Below are 17,399 nucleotides of genomic sequence, written 5' to 3' on the forward strand. Positions count from 1 at the left end.
TCACTAATGGCGAATTTTTACCACATTATTGGTAGCTTATTTTGAGGCTAAGCTCATCTCATTCTCTCTTAGTGTAGATAAATATTGTTTGTTTAAAAAAAAAATTAGGAAGACATGGTAATTTGCAAATTTTATTCTTTTATTATACAAATGATTTATTGTAGTGAGTTGTTGTGGATGAATTAAAAGATACTCCAAAAATTAGGAAGAGGAGGATAAATGAGATGTGAGCAACTAGTAGAATTCCACAACTGCCACACAATTGTTTTTCCCAACCGCTTTTGCCGCGCATTCACTGAAAAACCGTTAACAAGACCCCTCTCGCCCAAATTTAGCCTATGGTTCTGGCCATTTCTACTTCTATCTCTCACTTTCGCAGCCGAAAATCCGGTGAGCTATAGGTTTTGATAACTTGCCACCGGAAACGAGCGCTGCATCGCCACCGGATCTTCCAACAAATCCTGTGCTCTCATTTCAATTCTGATTCTTTTCGGATTTTCCGACTCACGGAAAAAATTAGTTCAGGCCCCATTGCACCACATTCCACATTTGCAAACCTGAATTTGTAAATGGAGAAGAGATGAGACCTCTCTTTGCCCAGTTGGGTTATTTGCGTAGGCTTGGCAACATTTATAATTATGTCTGCTTCACATTGCTAAACCTTGTTGTACCATGCTGAATGCCTTTCTTCTCAAGGTACCAAACCCTACATATTTTCTGTGTTTCGGATTTTTCGTGTTACATATTTTTGGATCAACGAGGAGGTGGGATCCGACGTTGTTGTGTCACGTTAATTGGGATCAATTTGGAAATTTTCGCAAACGGTGTAGGAACTACCAACTAATGAATATTCTTTGGGAAGTGGAGTTTCCAATTTTCTGTGGTAGTATTGATTCTTTTCTCCTTTTTGTGGTTTTCATGATCAGGGAGCTTGTCCTACACATTGTTGCTTTCTTTGCATTTGAAGTTCAGAATAAGCGCTGCTGTCCGTGCGCACTACACTCGCAACTTAGGTTCCGCCCGAAGGTTTCCTCGGAAGTGCATGTCCTGAAGCACTTGAACCAACAAAATGGGAACCAAGGTGAAGGGCCTCTTGAAAGGCCTCAGATACATTTCGCAAATGTTTGGTACGTGCAATCTCCGTTGATTTTTCGAACATTAATTAAATTCATTTGGTTTCTTGTCATATTATGTCCTTTTCATGAGTTTTGGTTATATAGTTGTGCATTGTCTCATTTCAACAGATGTTCTTGGTGAAATTAGCTTGCAGTTCCTGTCGTCAGAAAGAATTAACAGTGCAAAATAAAATATTGGAGGATTGTTTTTGTTTTTGCTTAATTTCTTAGGGGTGATATGAATAATCTTTTACCAGAAATTGAAAGGAAAGGGCAAAGGGATTGACCAAGTTGTACAAATTTTGCAGATGATAAAGATGATGACATACAAATTGGATTTCCCACAGATGTTAAGCATGTTGCGCACATTGGATGGGATGGTCCGTCTACAAAAAGTACTCCGAGCTGGGTAAGTTGCTCTCTCTCTCCCTGTCTCTTGATCTTAAACATCCAAGCACACCAGTTGATCATTCTTAATTTGATGCACATTTTTTCCATTTTACATAAAATTGTGACTATATGACATTCATCTTGCAGATGAATGATTTCAAAGGTGCTTCTCCGGAAGTCCCATCCACCGGGAAATTGACTGTTGAAGAATTGGCTTCCCAAGGTTTGACAGTTTTTCTAACACTACATATCTTTTCCACCTCATAGTATTAGCCTTGCCTATTCAGATTGACAATCTGACAATATAGCATGTCAAAATTTTGACATGACATTAAAATTGATCACTGTCTTTTGCAGATATGCATAAAACAAGCCTTGCTGCCCAAGAATTGGTGCAGCAAAATGACATTCCAAGGTCTAGGCACCATTCCACAGGTGAATCTGAAGGTTCCCCAACCAAGAAGAGCTCTGATGGGTCAAAGAAGCATTCTAGGCGCCATCGCTCCAAGGAAGGAGCAATGGATACTCCATCTCATGAATCTAAAGAAGGTAGTAGCCGTCATTCAAGAAAAAGCCGGAATTCTAACAATCTTGGATCGGAATCACCCGGACAAGACCGTCCTGGAATACCAAAGCAAAGGAGGAAAAAGGGGTCATCTGAAGGTGGGTCATCGAGGTCATCAAGAAGGGCAAACAGATCAAAAGGCCAGAATTCTATGACTGATATTTCATTGGAAGGTTCAGAGCATGGATCATGCAAGAGTACCGAGAGTCCAATGCACCCCGTTTTCGCAGAAGCGAAAAGTTCTGAGGGGTTTTCTGGCGGGAATAACGTGAACTAAATGCACAAACTGAGGTCTTAACATAAACCCTCGAAACCAAAAGTATGAGACTTCTGCTTGCTTACTTAATTGATCATTTTTTATTTTTCATTTGTCATGTTGATAGCTGTGACTTGCAAAGCTGCAAGTGAGATTTGAGAAGTTTGGTTTCCAATTTATGCACTCTTACTGCCTCTAGAATACGTCAAAACAAATTTGAGGAGTCAAATGAGTCTACGACAGCCCGCCCGGTGTTCGATTCTCTCACTCTATCAGAGGATTTTTTCTTGGTTCTTCATGTTGTTTCCAAACTCGCGTATGAGGTTCTTCTCCAGCCTAAAGATTTTATTCTGCTGCCATCTCAATATTCAGTTTGACAAGAGGAAGCAATTGAGGTCAAAAACACCACAATAAAAGAGGGGATCCATGCCCCCAATTTATGTCAAAGACAGATCCAGTCTCCGGCGGACATTCATCTCATTCACCGAAGGACTTTGAGTGCTGCTATGCATAATTTTTATGCAACTCTTCTTGTAAAAACTCCTCTTGTAAAAAAAGATTTCATGAAAGAATCAAGAATAAATTATTTCAAATATCTGAATGTTAATCATTCTAACGAAAATTCGTTCTAGAGAACTCAGATTGTTTCCAAAATTTTGTTCCTTGTGAATCAAGGCATACTCACGCTGCCGGTTGTAGATCAACTTGACAAGCTCCTTTTCTCCAGAACCAATGTAAGTACTTAAACCTTGTAAGCAACAACAGAATGCTTTTATAATTAATGATAAAAGTACAGCACACAGCCTGTGTGTTGCGGAAAGTGAGAGCATTCAAATTAGATCATTTTTCTTACATGCGACCGTATGAATTACTATTTGAACACTACATGTCTAGACTGATAACTGACTGGATGGATTTTATCTAATCTAATTTTGTAATCTGAAAATATGAGAAAAGATAAACAGTAAAATCTGTTGCAAAACATATAGGATGAGTTGGAGATTATTTTATTTACAACTTTCAAGTTTCAATGGTAAACACTATACATCTTCATCGAAACCAAAAGAAAAGATTCGAATAGCGCCTGACAGCCGGCACTCCATGATCACGTCGAATCCTTATGAAAATGAATCCAGAACAAAATCGCGCTAAAGCTAGGGCGTCACCCGTAAGTGGCGCGCTGTGTGGCCTGAGCACAGTGATAAGTGAGCAAGGGTCGCTGTATCTCCATCGGCACCCGGATGCAGTGTTAAATGAGCAAGGGGGCCATAGAAACTTCTTTTCGAACGACTCCACTCAAAGTTGTTTGGGAGCATATGCTCCTATCAACTTTACCCGGGACACACAAAAGAAGTACTTTGATCCTATTAGACGGGGGAGGGTGAAGAAGCTAGGACAGAAGGGTAGAGTTCAAGAGAGCAAAATGCGTTTAGGAACGTGGAATATAGGAACCTTAACGGGAAAATCTATGGAAGTAGTGGAAGTTATGGTGAGGAGAAGGATAAATATTATGTGCCTACAAGAAACTAAGTGGGTTGGTAGTAAGGCAAAGGATCTAGAAAACTCAGGGTTTAAACTTTGGTATTCGGGCACAAATAGAACGAGAAACGGTGTTGGCATCATCGTGGACAAGACCTTGGTACAAGATGTTGTAGATGTCAAGAGGGTAGGAGATAGAATCATGGCAATCAAGATTGTAATAGGACAAGAACTTATCAATGTGATTAGTGCGTACGCACCTCAAGTAGGGTTGGATACGAGTTCGAAGGAGAAATTTTGGGAAGATCTTGGAGACTTGGTGCAAGGAATTGCTCAGACGGAGAAGTTATTTATAGGAGGAGATTTAAATGGACACGTGGGCAGGGAGACAGGCAACTATGGAGGTTTTCATGGTGGCCATGGTTTTGGGGAGAGAAACGAGGATGGGGAAGCTATCTTGGATTTTGCAATGGCATATGATCTCTTCTTAGCCAACACCTTCTTTAAGAAGAGAGAAGAACATGTGATCACCTACAAGAGTGGGTCGTCAAAAACACAAATAGATTTTCTTCTAATGAGGAAAGGGGATCATATAACTTGTAAGGATTGCAAAGTTATACCAGGAGAGAGCGTGGCTAATCAACATCGCTTGTTGGTGATGGATGTACATATCAAAAGAGTAAGACAAAAGAACAAGACTTGGAAGGGCCCAAGGACTAGATGGTGGAATCTAAAAGAAGAAAAACAAGCCATTTTCAAAGAGAAGGTAATCACCCAATGTGTGTGGGATAGAGAGGGGGAAGCTAGCCAAATGTGGGATTCCATGGCTAGTTGTATCCGAAAAGTAGCAAAAGAGGTATTAGGAGAGTCCAAGGGCTTTGCCCCACACCAAAAGGAATCTTGGTGGTGGAATGAGGAGGTACAAACAAAGGTGAAGGCTAAGAAGGAATGTTGTAAAGCCTTATACAAGGAGAGGACTGATGAAAATGGTGAAAGGTATAGAAAAGCGAAGCAAGAGGCGAAGAAAGCTGTCAGAGAAGCTAAGTTAGCGGCTTACGACGATATGTATAAACGACTAGATACCAAAGAAGGAGAGTTGGATATCTATAAACTATCTAGAGCAAGGGAAAAGAAGACAAGGGACCTAAACCAAGTGAGGTGCATCAAGGATGAGGATGGAAATGTTCTTGCTACAGAGAACGCGGTTAAAGACAGATGGAGAGGTTATTTTCATAATCTTTTCAATGAAGGACATGAAATGAGTGCTTCTTTAGGGGAGTTGAGTAACTCAGAAGAGTGTAGAAACTACTCTTTTTATCGTCGAATCCGGAAGGAAGAAGTGGTTGTAGCTTTGAAGAAGATGAAGCATAAAAAAGCAATAGGCCCAGACGATATACCAATCGAAGTGTGGAAACTTTTGGGAGAGACAGGTATAACATGGCTCACTGACCTTTTCAATAGGATTTTGAAAACGAAGAAGATGCCAAATGAGTGGCGAATGAGCACTTTGGTGCCTATCTACAAGAATAAGGGCGACGTACAAAATTGCATGAACTATAGGGGTATTAAGCTAATGAGTCATACAATGAAGCTCTGGGAGAGAGTCATTGAGCATAGATTGAGGCAAGAGACACGGGTTTCGGACAACCAATTCGGGTTCATGCCAGGGCGCTCAACCATGGAGGCAATCTATCTCTTACGAAGATTGATGGAAAGATATAGAGATGGGAAAAAGGATTTACACATGGTCTTTATAGATTTGGAAAAAGCGTATGATAGGGTCCCAAGAGACATTCTTTGGAGGATTTTAGAGAAGAAAGGAGTACGAGTAGCATATATCCAAGCTATAAAGGATATGTATGAAGGAGCAAAGACTGCCGTAAGAACTCATGAAGGACAAACCGAAAGCTTTCCCATAACTGTAGGATTACATCAAGGCTCATCCTTAAGTCCTTACCTTTTTGCGTTGGTAATGGATGAGTTAACACGACATATTCAAGATGATATTCCTTGGTGTATGCTTTTCGCAGACGATATAGTGTTGATAGATGAAACTCAGGAAGGGGTAAATGCAAAGCTTAACCTTTGGAGAGAAGTGTTGGAATCTAAAGGTCTTCGCCTAAGCCGATCAAAGACAGAATATATGGAGTGCAAGTTCAGTGCAAATGGAGGCCAAAACGAGTTAGGGGTGAGGATCGGAGATCAAGAAATACCAAAGAGCGACCGTTTTCGTTACCTAGGATCTATCTTGCAAAAGAACGGAGAATTAGATGGAGATCTCAACCATAGAATACAAGCTGGATGGATGAAGTGGAAGAGTGCATCCGGCGTGTTGTGTGACCGCCGTATGCCACTGAAGCTCAAGGGAAAATTTTATAGGACGGCAATAAGGCCGGCGATGCTGTATGGCACAGAATGTTGGGCGGTGAAACATCAACACGTACACAAAATGGGTGTAGCGGAGATGAGGATGCTTCGTTGGATGTGTGGGCACACGAGAAAGGATAAGATTAGGAATGAGGATATCCGGGGTAAAGTAGGAGTAGCCGAAATTGAAGGAAAGATGAGAGAAAATCGGTTACGGTGGTTTGGACATGTGCAAAGAAGGCCTACTGACGTTCCGATTAGAAGATGCGACTATGGGACAGAGGTTCAGGGCCGAAGGGGTAGAGGAAGACCTAGGAAAACTTTGGAAGAGACTCTAAGAAAAAACTTAGAGTACTTAGATCTAACGAAGGACATGACACAGGATCGAGCACAATGGCGTTCTAAGATTTATATAGCCGATCCCACTCAGTGACTTGGATTTTCCAAGTCTCCAACCGAGAAGTTTTCCTCACTCGGGAAATTAAGGGAACACTACCCCAACCTACATGCTCCACTCAGAAAGCTTCAACATACAAGCTTTAACAAAAGAAAATTCAAAGAACTTAGCGAAGAAGGCTTTGGTGTATTTAACACAATACGTTGAAATGAAGGAAAGCTTATTTATTGATATCCCCGATAAGCTACAAATATGTACATATACATGAGTCAAAATAAGCACACAAGAGGGAGCCTTCACAAAGATTGCTTAGGAGAAGTCTCAGCAGTCGGTAGAGCCCCAGAAAGAGAAGGCACCGGAGGGGGATCATTTGGAGCCTCAGTACTGGACAGAACCCTAGAAGGAGGAGGCATCAGAGGTTGATCATTTGGAGCTTCATTACGCGGTACAGCCCCAGAAGACGAAGGCAATAAATGCCTTTGGAACAAACCCACAAATCTCTGATGATCAAGTAAAACCTGACCATCAGTTTCCTTCATCTGGTCAAGCTTCCTCTTCATGTTTGTAGCATAGTCATGTGCGAGCCGGTGCAACTGTTTATTCTCATGCTTGAGCCCTCTAATCTCCTGTTTGAGACTCATCACTTCAGCCGCCAATGATTCAACTTGGCGGGTTCGAGCAAATAGGCGTTGGGCCATATTAGACACAGAACCTGCACACTGAACACTGAGAGCCAGCGAATCCTTAACAGCTAACTCATCAGACCGTTTGGAAAGTAGTCTGTTATCTTTGGGAGTGAGAAGGTTCCTGGCCACCACCGCAGCGGTCATATCATTCTTCATCACGGAATCCCCAACGGTAAGAGGACCAGTAGGGGAGACGAAGGATGGGCGCCATATGTTGTCTGGAGAAGGCGGGGCTGCCTCTTCAACAAGGTTCAAGTCAAAACGACGGTCGGATGGGCCAGACATTTTCAAAGGTGTTGAAGAGAGAAGAGGTCGGACAAATCAAGATCTTAGAAGTGCAAGAATGAAGCTTCTACTGGTGGAGATTCAAGTGTGCTTTGGAACTTAATGCCAGCCCCTATAAAAATCTGCACTCGACGAAGCTTCAGAAATCGAAGAGGCGCCTGCTCAGAAATCGAAGAGGCGTTTGCTTTCTCAAAAGCTGGGCTGCTTAGAGATCACGAGGGTTGATCTCAGAAATCGAAGAGGCGTTTGCTTTCTCAAAAGTTGGGCTGCTCAAAGACCACGAAGGCCGATCTCAAAAATCGAAGAGGCGCTCGCTTTCTCAAAAGCTGGGCTCCCCAGAGACCACGAGGGCCGATCTCAGAAATCGAAGAGGCACCTACTTTTCCAGCCTTTTCCAGCCTTGTCAGCACCTGTCACACGCACACTCAGTTTTGCGGAAATTATGGGCATTCTGTCAAAGACTTCTGGGGAAGTAGAAAACACATGAATCTTACTGTTCAATCACCCACTTCTCACACGCAACAATAGCTCATGGGTACCACAGATAACTTTGCCAAAGTTCTCTGCCAAAGTTGAGCACGTGAAGCTTGCAGCTCCCACTACATCGCTCTGACCAAGAAGGGTAAAAGAATAGCAAAGAAACAGCACTAACAAAGTTTAGACCCATAAATTTTGAAGGTCTAGCTACCATATTATTACCCACAAGGGTAAAGGAACAGTACCACTGCTGGATAATTGGAAAGTCCCTGTGTGTCAACCTCTGTGCTTCGTGGCAAGGTAGACTAGCAAACATGCCCAACCTTTACTCACATTCGAGAAAACACTCCCAATAAGATTGCTTGCTCCAAAATCGAAGAGGCACCGTCCTCCGAATCTCGAGAGCCAGACTCCCAACATGACTACTTTCTTAAAAATCGAAGAGAGGGTAAAGGAACAGTACCATTGCTGGATAATTGGAAAGTCCCTGTGTGTCAACCTCTGTGCTTCGTGGCAAGGTAGACTAGCAAACATGCCAAACCTTTACTCACATTCGAGAAAACACTCCCAACAAGATTGCTTGCTCCAAAATCGAAGAGGCACCGCCCTCCGAATCTCGAGAGCCAGACTCCCAACATGATTACTTTCTCAAAAATCGAAGAGACACTGCTCCCCGAATCTCGAGAGCCAGACCCCCAGCATGATTGCTTTCTCAAAAATCGATGAGGCATCGTTCTCCGAATCAATCGAAGAGGCGCTCGCTTTCTCAAAAGATGGGCTGCTCAGAGACCACGAGGGCCAATCTCAGAAATCGAAGAGGCACCTACTTTTCTAGCCTTGTCAGCACCTGTCACACGCACACTCAGCTTTGCAGAAATTATGGGCATTCTGTCGAAGACTTCTGGTGAAGTAGAAAGCACATGAATCTTACTGTTCAATCACCCACTTCCCACACGCAACAATAGCTCATGGGTACCACAAATAACTTTGCCAAAGTTCTCTGCCAAAGTTGAGCACGTGAAGCTTGCAGCTCCCACTACATCGCTCTGACCAAGAAAGGTAAAAGAATAGCAAAGAAACAGCACTAACAAAAGTTTAGACACATAAATTTTGAAGGTCTAGCTACCATATTATTACCCACAAGGGTAAAGGAACAGTACCACTGCTGGATAATTGGAAAGTCCCTGTGTGTCAACCTCTGTGCTTCGTGGCAAGGTAGACTAGCAAACATGCCCAACCTTTACTCACATTCGAGAAAACACTCCCAATAAGATTGCTTGCTCCAAAATCGAAGAGGCACCGTCCTCCGAATCTCGAGAGCCAGACTCCCAACATGACTACTTTCTCAAAATCGAAGAGAGGGTAAAGGAACAGTACCATTGCTGGATAATTGGAAAGTCCCTATGTGTCAACCTTTGTGCTTCGTGGCAAGGTAGACTAGCAAACATGCCCAACCTTTACTCACATTCGAGACAACACTCCCAACAAGATTGCTTGCTCCAAAATCGAAGAGGCACCGCCCTCCGAATCTCGAGAGCCAGACTCCCAACATGATTACTTCCTCAAAAATCGAAGAGACACTGCTCTCCGAATCTCAAGAGTCATACCCCCAGCATGATTGCTTTCTCAAAAATCGAAGAGGCATCGTTCTCCGAATCTCGAGAGCCAGATACCACAGACCACTTTTTCAAAGTGCTCTGACAGAGTTAAAACATGTGAAACTGGCAGCTCCCACTACCGTGCTATGACCAAGCAGGGTAAAGGAATAGCATTACTACTTGTTGTTAGGGAGACTCCTATATATGTCGACCTCCATCCCCAACGGACAGGCAGACCTGCAAAAATGCTCAACCCTTCATCATATCTGAGAGGGCACTCCCAACGAAGCCTTTCGAAATATTCAGCTTTCTTTCCCCCCGATAATACCTCTGCAAACAAGCTATACTAGAGCAAGAATATCTCATATCATCAGGGTTAAAAGCAAGAGTATCCCATATCATGCTTTTTCCCTGTCTTTTCTTTTGGCCTTGTTTTTACCTGCAAGACAAGGAGAAAGAGAGCAATCAGTCAGCACTTGGAATCAAGCTTCCAGCCAGGAACTGACTGCCTGGAACCCCTTACCTGATTACTTACCTGGCATTGCTCTCGAGTACTCATCTTCAACATCTTATGTTTCCAGGGAAGATTCCGCATCTGCTTGAGGAACAGATAGGGCAAGTGCGAAGGATACAAGGAAGCATGTGGAGACAAGCGTAACAGCACACGTGCCGATACATTCATTACTCTGTCAAAAGCAAAAGTATCCCATATCAGCAGGGTGGAACGTACTCTAGATTTGATGGACTTGTTTTGACCCTCAAATTCTTCAGTCGGCCTTATACTCAGAAAACCCTCCAGCTCAGTTCAAGAATAAGCCTGTGGAAAGTTACTTCTTCAAAAGCAAAAGTATCTCATATCATCTCTTCTCATTTTTCTTCTCTTTATCCTTCATGCTACTGCAAGATGGGGAGAAGGTGAACAATCAGTCGGAGCTCTGATTGCTTACCTTGTCTGTCACCTCTTTCAGCAGACCCCCTAGCTCGGCGACTTGGGGGACTCCTACTACATGGTTTGTATCGCGCTTGACCAAGCCTGAAACTACAAGTAAGCTTCAAGTGAAATTGATACATTACCTTGTGCATCTCCACCAGTTAAAGATACCACCCCTGGATGGAGGAAGAGTACTTCCAGAGAAGATGCCACATCTACCTATGAGACAGATAAGGCAAGTCAAGACGACACCACACTCCGATACTTAGAAGTTTCGTGATTACGAGATCATTCTCCCACAATATTTTCTAATGTCATTTGTACTAAATCATTCACTTGTACTCACTAAATGAGAGTTTGAACCTATGTACTTGTGTAAACCCTTCACAATTAATGAGAACTCTTCTATTCCGTGGACGTAGCCAATCTGGGTGAACCACGTACATCTTGTGTTTGCTTTCCTATCTCTATCCATTTATATACTTATCCACACTAATGACCGGAGCAATCTAGCGAAGCTCACAAAAAGCGATCGTTTTCGCTACCTAGGATCTATCTTGCAAGAGAACGGAGAATTAGATGGAGATCTTAACCATAGAATACGAGCTGGATGGAAAGAGTGCATCCGGCGTGTTGTGTGACCGTCGTAGGCCACTGAAGCTCAAGGGAAAATTTTATAGGACGGCAATAAGGCTAGCGATGTTGTATGGCACAGAATGTTGGGTGGTGAAGCATCAACACGTACACAAAATGGGTGTAGCGGAGATGAGGATGCTTCGTGGGATGTGTGGGCACACGAGGAAGGATAAGATTGGAAATGAGGATATCCGAGGTAAAGTAGGAGTAGCCGAAATTGTAGGAAATATGAGAGAAAATCGGCTCCGGTGATTTTGAACATGTGCAAAGAAGGCCGACTGACGCTCCGGTTCGAAGATGTGACTACGGGACAGAGGTTCAGGGCCGAAGGGGTAGAGGAAGACCTAGGACAACTTTGGAAGAGACTCTAAGAAAAGACGTAGAGTACTTGGATCTAACGGAGGACATGACACAAAACCGAGCGCAATGGTGTTCTAGGATTCATATAAAGGCCGACCCCACTTAGTGGGAAAAGGCTTTGTTGTTGTTTGTTGTTGACGAATGATAAGGGAATTTGGTTCGCCAACCCAAAACCATGTGGAGAGTGGAGCCTTTCTGAATGTTGTAACTTGAAAGACAGCATTCATCATCAAGGCGTTTACCGGCAACTACAATACTCTGAACACGAACTGGCACTCTAACCTTGCAAAATATCTTGTCCTTCACCTCTTTGACAGTGCTCTTTCCTGTCACGTCAAGTGTAATGGTTTTCCCACTCCACATCTTAATGAATATCTGAAACCAGAAGAGCAAAACTTCTAAAGTGGAGCTTTCTTCGATGTCGTAGAAATCCAAGGTCTTGCAATCCTACAGCTCATTGCCTGCATAAATCATACAGCAATCAGCAACAGGCATTCTATAAAGCTCTCAACAATTGCCTTGACATCCCGGACAGTTTACAAGACCTTAACCTCAAATTTAACCATCTTTCCACTTGGTGTTTCCACAAAAATCGACATCACATCTCTTCAATTGAAAATCACATAGGGTTGATTCTGTCCGAATATCAAGTGATGCCAATGTCTGGTAATAATCTTTCTAGTATTAGAGCAAGTCCACCCATGGACATTGCTTGGGGGACAGGGGAGAGGAAAGGGCCTGAGGCCCTGTGAACTTGCTCCAGCGTTGAAGGAGGCCCGAGCTCCGGGCCTGTGAAGAGTTGACAGCCTGAGCCGAGTGGGTGTGACGCCAGGCTGACGCCAGCCCTGGCGTCTAACCCTTTTTTTATTTTTTTCTATCAGGTGCGTGCACCCCACTCGCCCGTTGGGGCGCGTCGCCCGACCATTTTTCAAAAAAGTCAGCCGACTTTTCAAACAGAAAAGTTACCGTTGGGAAGCCATGTGGCTTCTCACGGTCCATTCGATCTCAACGGCTCTTTAATTTGGACCGTTGGATCTCAAAGGTAAAAAAAATAAAAATAAAATCTTATTTAATATCAACCGTTCGATCTGAGATCAACGGTTGATATTAATATACTTTATAAATAAAAAAATAGTTTTAAAATTAAGAAAAATTACTGTTATGACACGTGGCACAATCTGAAGTGTTGGAATTCAAATTTTTTTTTAAATCCAAAGGCAGAGATTAATTATTTGAATAAAAAATTTAAAAATTGTAAAAAAATCTGAAAAAAAATATCTGAAAATTTTTAAAATAAATGTTTCTACTTTTCTATAAATACCTTCTCATTATCATCTACTTTACACCACAATTTCATATTTTCTCAACTACTTTCAATCATATTCCTATCTTTCTCTCAAAGTTTCAATCCAATTTTTTTCAACAAAATGACTACTGATGCAGGTACGAATTGGACGCTTCTTGAAGATGTTGCATTGTGTACTAGCTGAGTTGAAGTTACTCATAGTTCGCGTACGGGTAATGAGATGCAGTTGTGAGAAATGTGGAGTCTTATTGATACCAATTATCTCAAAAAAATGGATGGGAGTAGAACCAAAGAATCGATATCTAGTCGTTGGAAATTACTTAGCCAATCGTTTAGTATTTGGAGAGACGCCTTGGCACAAGTTAGTAGTAATCTTCGAAGTGGGGAAAATTACACGGATCAGGTAACAATATATTATTTATTTGTTTGTACTATACTCAAATTTACATTGTAATTATTTGTTTGTATTATTTATTTGTTACATACTTTAATTATAATTATTTGTTTGTATTATTTATTTGTTACCTACTTTAATTATAATTATTTGTTAGTATTATTTATTTGTTACATACTTTGATTATAATTTTTTGTTTGTATTATTTATTTGTTACCTACTTTAATTATATTTATTTGTTTGTATTATTTATTTGTTACCTACTTTGATTATAATGATTTCTTCTCCCCCATTGTGTAGCTAATTCAAGCACAAGCTTGGTATGGTGCCAAAACCAAAAGCAAAAATAAATCATTCAACCGGTGGGAATGTTGGAATATTGTCAAAGATTGTCCTAAATTCAGAGTTGTGTCTGTCAGTCCAGAAGTTGTCATGAACAACTTGTTTCAATGCCCACTGGTGCTCTATCAAGTCATTTTGCCTGGCATTGTGCATGTCTGACCTTTGAAATGCAGTATATCGTTGAATTACCCTTTCATTGTAACGTCCATCCCTTTCTAATGGCTCATGTTGCACGGGCTCATCGGTGGCGTCATGAGCACAATATTTACATGTTCTTGAATTGTTCATCATGTCTGGCTCATATTCATCAACGGCTTCATAATCGTACTCATCTTCCACCATCATGTTGTGAAGAATGATGCACGTCATCATGATGGATCGAAGCGACTCTACATCAAACAATCTGGCAGCACCTCTGACGATCGCCCAGCGAGCTTGGAGGATACCGAAACAACGCTCCACATCCTTCCTACACCCCTCTTGACATCTTGCAAAGTGTTTTTCCTTTGCACTTCGTGGACGTGGCACTGTTTTGACAAATGTTGACCACCTTAGGTAAATGTCGTCAGCTAGATAGTATGGCCCGTCATACATACGTCCGCTGACCTCATACGTGACTTTTGGTGCCTTTCCTTGCAGGATATCATTGAACACTGGGGATTGGGTAAGGACGTTGGGGTCATTTTGAGCTCCCGGAACCCCGAAAAAGGTGTGCCAAATCCTTGTATCAAAAGATGCCACCGCTTCCAAAATGATACTTTTTGCTCCTTTTCTGTCTCCATAAGCGCCTTGCCATTCACTTGGACAGTTTTTCCACGTCCAATGCATACAATCAATGCTCCCAATCATCCCAGGAAAACCTCGTATCTCGGCCTTCTTCAGAAGCCTTTCCAAGTCCATGTGAGTAGGTTTCCAGAGGTACTCTGCGGTGTAGATAGATTCGATTGCTCTGCAAAACCTCATCAGGGACTTAAGAATGGTTGATTTCCCCATCCTTGCTATCTCATCCACTTGGTCTGCAGTTGCTCCATACGCAAGCATCCACAGCGCAGTAGTAATTTTTTGCTAGGGAATGAGACCCATAGCACCACAAGCATCCTTCTTTTGCACAAAGTAAGAATTATGGTTGCAAACAGCAATCATGATTTTGTTGAACAAATGTCATTCCATTCTAAAACGACGTCTGAAGTAAGTATCAGGAAATGCACTATTATGGATAAAATAATCGTCCAACAGCTCCTCACCTCGTTGTTGCCTACTTCTATCAAGGTTTCCGAAACGGGTGGGCATGCATATTTGAGCCACAACTTGGATGACTCGACGAGAATGTGAGTCTCTGGCCATTCTTGCTTCGTCATCTCTCCTTCTCCGCTCCTCATCCTCTTCCTTCTCATTTTAGGCTATATGGAGATTGAACATTCCTTCAGAAACAATTCTTCCTCTTCTTGATCGATTTCCCACATCATGCTTGAAGAAAAAGACATTGTAAGTAGAAACTATGAATAATGATACAGATTTTGATTTTGTGAAGAATGAAGCATAAACTATGAATAATGATAGAGATATTGAGAAAATTGGTGTGAGATTTAAAAGGATGGATGATGGATTATATGGAGGATTCTGAAATGATTAGGTTGTAGATAGTGCCACATGGCATGCCATTATTCGTTAAAAATCTGATCGAAATCTATCCTAAAAGATTCTGAAAAGATAACGACATGTGGCATGATGACATTGGATAAAAATCTTATCGAAATCCATCACCAATAATTATCTTTTCGGATAATGACATGTGGCGCAACGAGAACGATTTAAAATCTAATCGAAATCTATCCTCAAAGATTCTGAAAAGATAACGACATGTGGCACGATGACATTGGATAAAAATCTAATCGAAATCTATCCTCAAAGATTCTGAAAAGATAACGACATGTGGCACGATGACATTGGATAAAAATCTTATCGAAATCTATGACTAATAATAGTCGTTTTGGGTAAATGACACGTGGCACAACGAGAATGATTTAAAATATCTTATCCGAAATTACAAAAAAAAAATTATTTAGTATTATTTTGTAAAAAAAAAAATTTAATAAATATTTTATTGCCTATTGCCAGGGCTATTCAAGTGCAAAGGTAGAGATGCAAAATGCAGTTATTGTTCATTATGGCAGTTACTATTTATAGGGTAATTGAATAGTGGATTGCCTTGGGGAAGGGCTCCAAGGGTGGAGTTGCTCTTAGTGTAAAACCCCATCCCCAATTATAAAGGTAATTTTGAGTTTTTATTTTTTTTAAAAAAAATTTGTTTTAAGGCCTTAATAGGTGTGCCCAGGGGCCCACCTTGTTTTTGTGTCCCTGGTTTTTCCCTTTTTTTCTGATTTCTAACACACACACACACACATAATTCCCTCTCTCCTCTCCCTCACCTCTCCCGTAACTTTCCCTCTCTCTCTCTCTCTCTCTCTCTCATTTTCTCCCTCACCTCTATTCTCTGCACCGAAGGCCACATACCACCACCATCCTAAACCTCCGTTTAAATCGTACCTCTAAACCCTCAAATTAAGCATATATGTGGCTTAGGAAATCGAATGGTGGTGCTGCATGTCCAGTTTGAGGACGAAATGGAGCTGAACAAAGAGCTTCATAGTTCTCGCCGAATCCAGGGAGGAGCTCAACCTTCTAGTCCCTGCTTTGGCTCAAGATTTCCCCTATAATGTTTAAGGTATCATCCTCAAAACCTGAATGTTCGAGTCGACTTGAAATCTAAGGTCTAAAACCCTTGTAATTTTCTGTTTTTCAACCTTAGCGTCTGGCAGTCCCCTCCAGTGGAACTCCAACGAGTTCTGAAGCAAACCCGTCCCAAAGTAGGGAATTTATCATCTAAGGTAATGTCCTGAAACCCTTATATGTCGAATTTGAGTGAGAAACTTCTGGGTTTTAACTATAGGGAACCTCTGCATAATTTTTCAATTTTTCTGGTGAAGTTGTCCGGCAAAGCTTCGTCAAATCCAAGGGGATTTGATTCGAATTCATCTATTTCCATATTCTGGTAAGTCATCTGAACCTTTGAGTGTGATTCGAGTGAAAAGTTAAGGTGAAATTCAAGAATTTAACCCCCTGAATTTTCCTGTGCACAAACTCAGGAAATCGGCGACATTCCTTGGTCTTTCCCCGCAAATTTATGACGGACTCGACCACCTGGTGCCCAAATATGTGTTTAGGTAAATCTTGTAATCCTTTCGTGTGATATTGGATTAAAAATCTAGGTGAGATTCTAGGTTTTCAACCTCTGCATGTTCTGTCTTGTTTTCCAGAAAATGGGTAAGCACCACCAGTGCCATCTTGGTGGAATCTCGATGAATCCGAGATTAATGGGTCCAAAATCCTCCTAAATTGAAATCTAGGTAATTTTCCTAATCACATCTATGAGATTTTAGTTTAATTTAGTGATGATTGGAAATGGTTTGATCGTTGCTTCGAATTTGGGATAATTTCTGGGGAATGCTTAAATTAATATTTTTATAGGTGCAAATATTATGAGGCACAACACAAAGAATTAGGCACCTATTAAGGATCGTGCTCGCAATTCGTTGAGTGGACCCCTTCTAAAATTACATGATTTCATAGTTTAATCACATAAATGAATAGCATGCCTTACGAGTTTATGAACTGATTTTATGTTAAGCATGTTTATTGAAATATTGAATATTGTCTCGTTATTTTGTAAGGAATTAATTGTTGGCTTATATTGAGCTATATTTTAATATATCGTATTTGCTATAAAAAAAACCATAAACTGGTAGACTATCTGA

General features: G+C 41.4%; 1 protein-coding gene across 3 annotated transcripts; it reads left to right on the forward strand.

Moving 5' to 3' along the window:
* The first annotated feature begins 100 nt into the window (after positions 1-100).
* On the forward strand, positions 101-2,919 carry LOC126608227 (CRIB domain-containing protein RIC7-like). 3 transcript variants are annotated; one of them, XM_050276066.1, is made up of 6 exons: positions 101-696; positions 927-1,127; positions 1,424-1,524; positions 1,653-1,728; positions 1,863-2,389; positions 2,526-2,919. In XM_050276066.1, the coding sequence occupies exons 2-5, from the start codon at positions 1,070-1,072 to the stop codon at positions 2,345-2,347; spliced, it is 720 nt and encodes a 239-aa protein (XP_050132023.1). In that variant the 5' UTR covers positions 101-696; positions 927-1,069; the 3' UTR covers positions 2,348-2,389; positions 2,526-2,919. The 3 variants fall into 3 exon arrangements, with proteins under 3 accessions (XP_050132023.1, XP_050132022.1, XP_050132021.1); XM_050276065.1 differs by having other exon boundaries at positions 1,863-2,361; positions 2,454-2,919; XM_050276064.1 differs by having other exon boundaries at positions 1,863-2,919.
* The last annotated feature ends 14,480 nt before the right edge of the window (positions 2,920-17,399 follow it).

This window comes from Malus sylvestris, chromosome 16, assembly GCF_916048215.2.
Source record: "Malus sylvestris chromosome 16, drMalSylv7.2, whole genome shotgun sequence".
NCBI lineage: Eukaryota > Viridiplantae > Streptophyta > Magnoliopsida > Rosales > Rosaceae > Malus > Malus sylvestris.

Excerpts from the sequence above, each read along its gene's own strand:
- LOC126608227 (XM_050276064.1), top strand. The coding sequence starts at position 1,070 with ATGGGAACCAAGGTGAAGGGCCTCTTGAAAGGCCTCAGATACATTTCG. Across the intron at positions 1,128-1,423 it reads ATACATTTCGCAAATGTTTG|ATGATAAAGATGATGACATA; the intron begins GTACGTGCAATC and ends CAAATTTTGCAG. Across the intron at positions 1,525-1,652 it reads CAAAAAGTACTCCGAGCTGG|ATGAATGATTTCAAAGGTGC; the intron begins GTAAGTTGCTCT and ends TTCATCTTGCAG.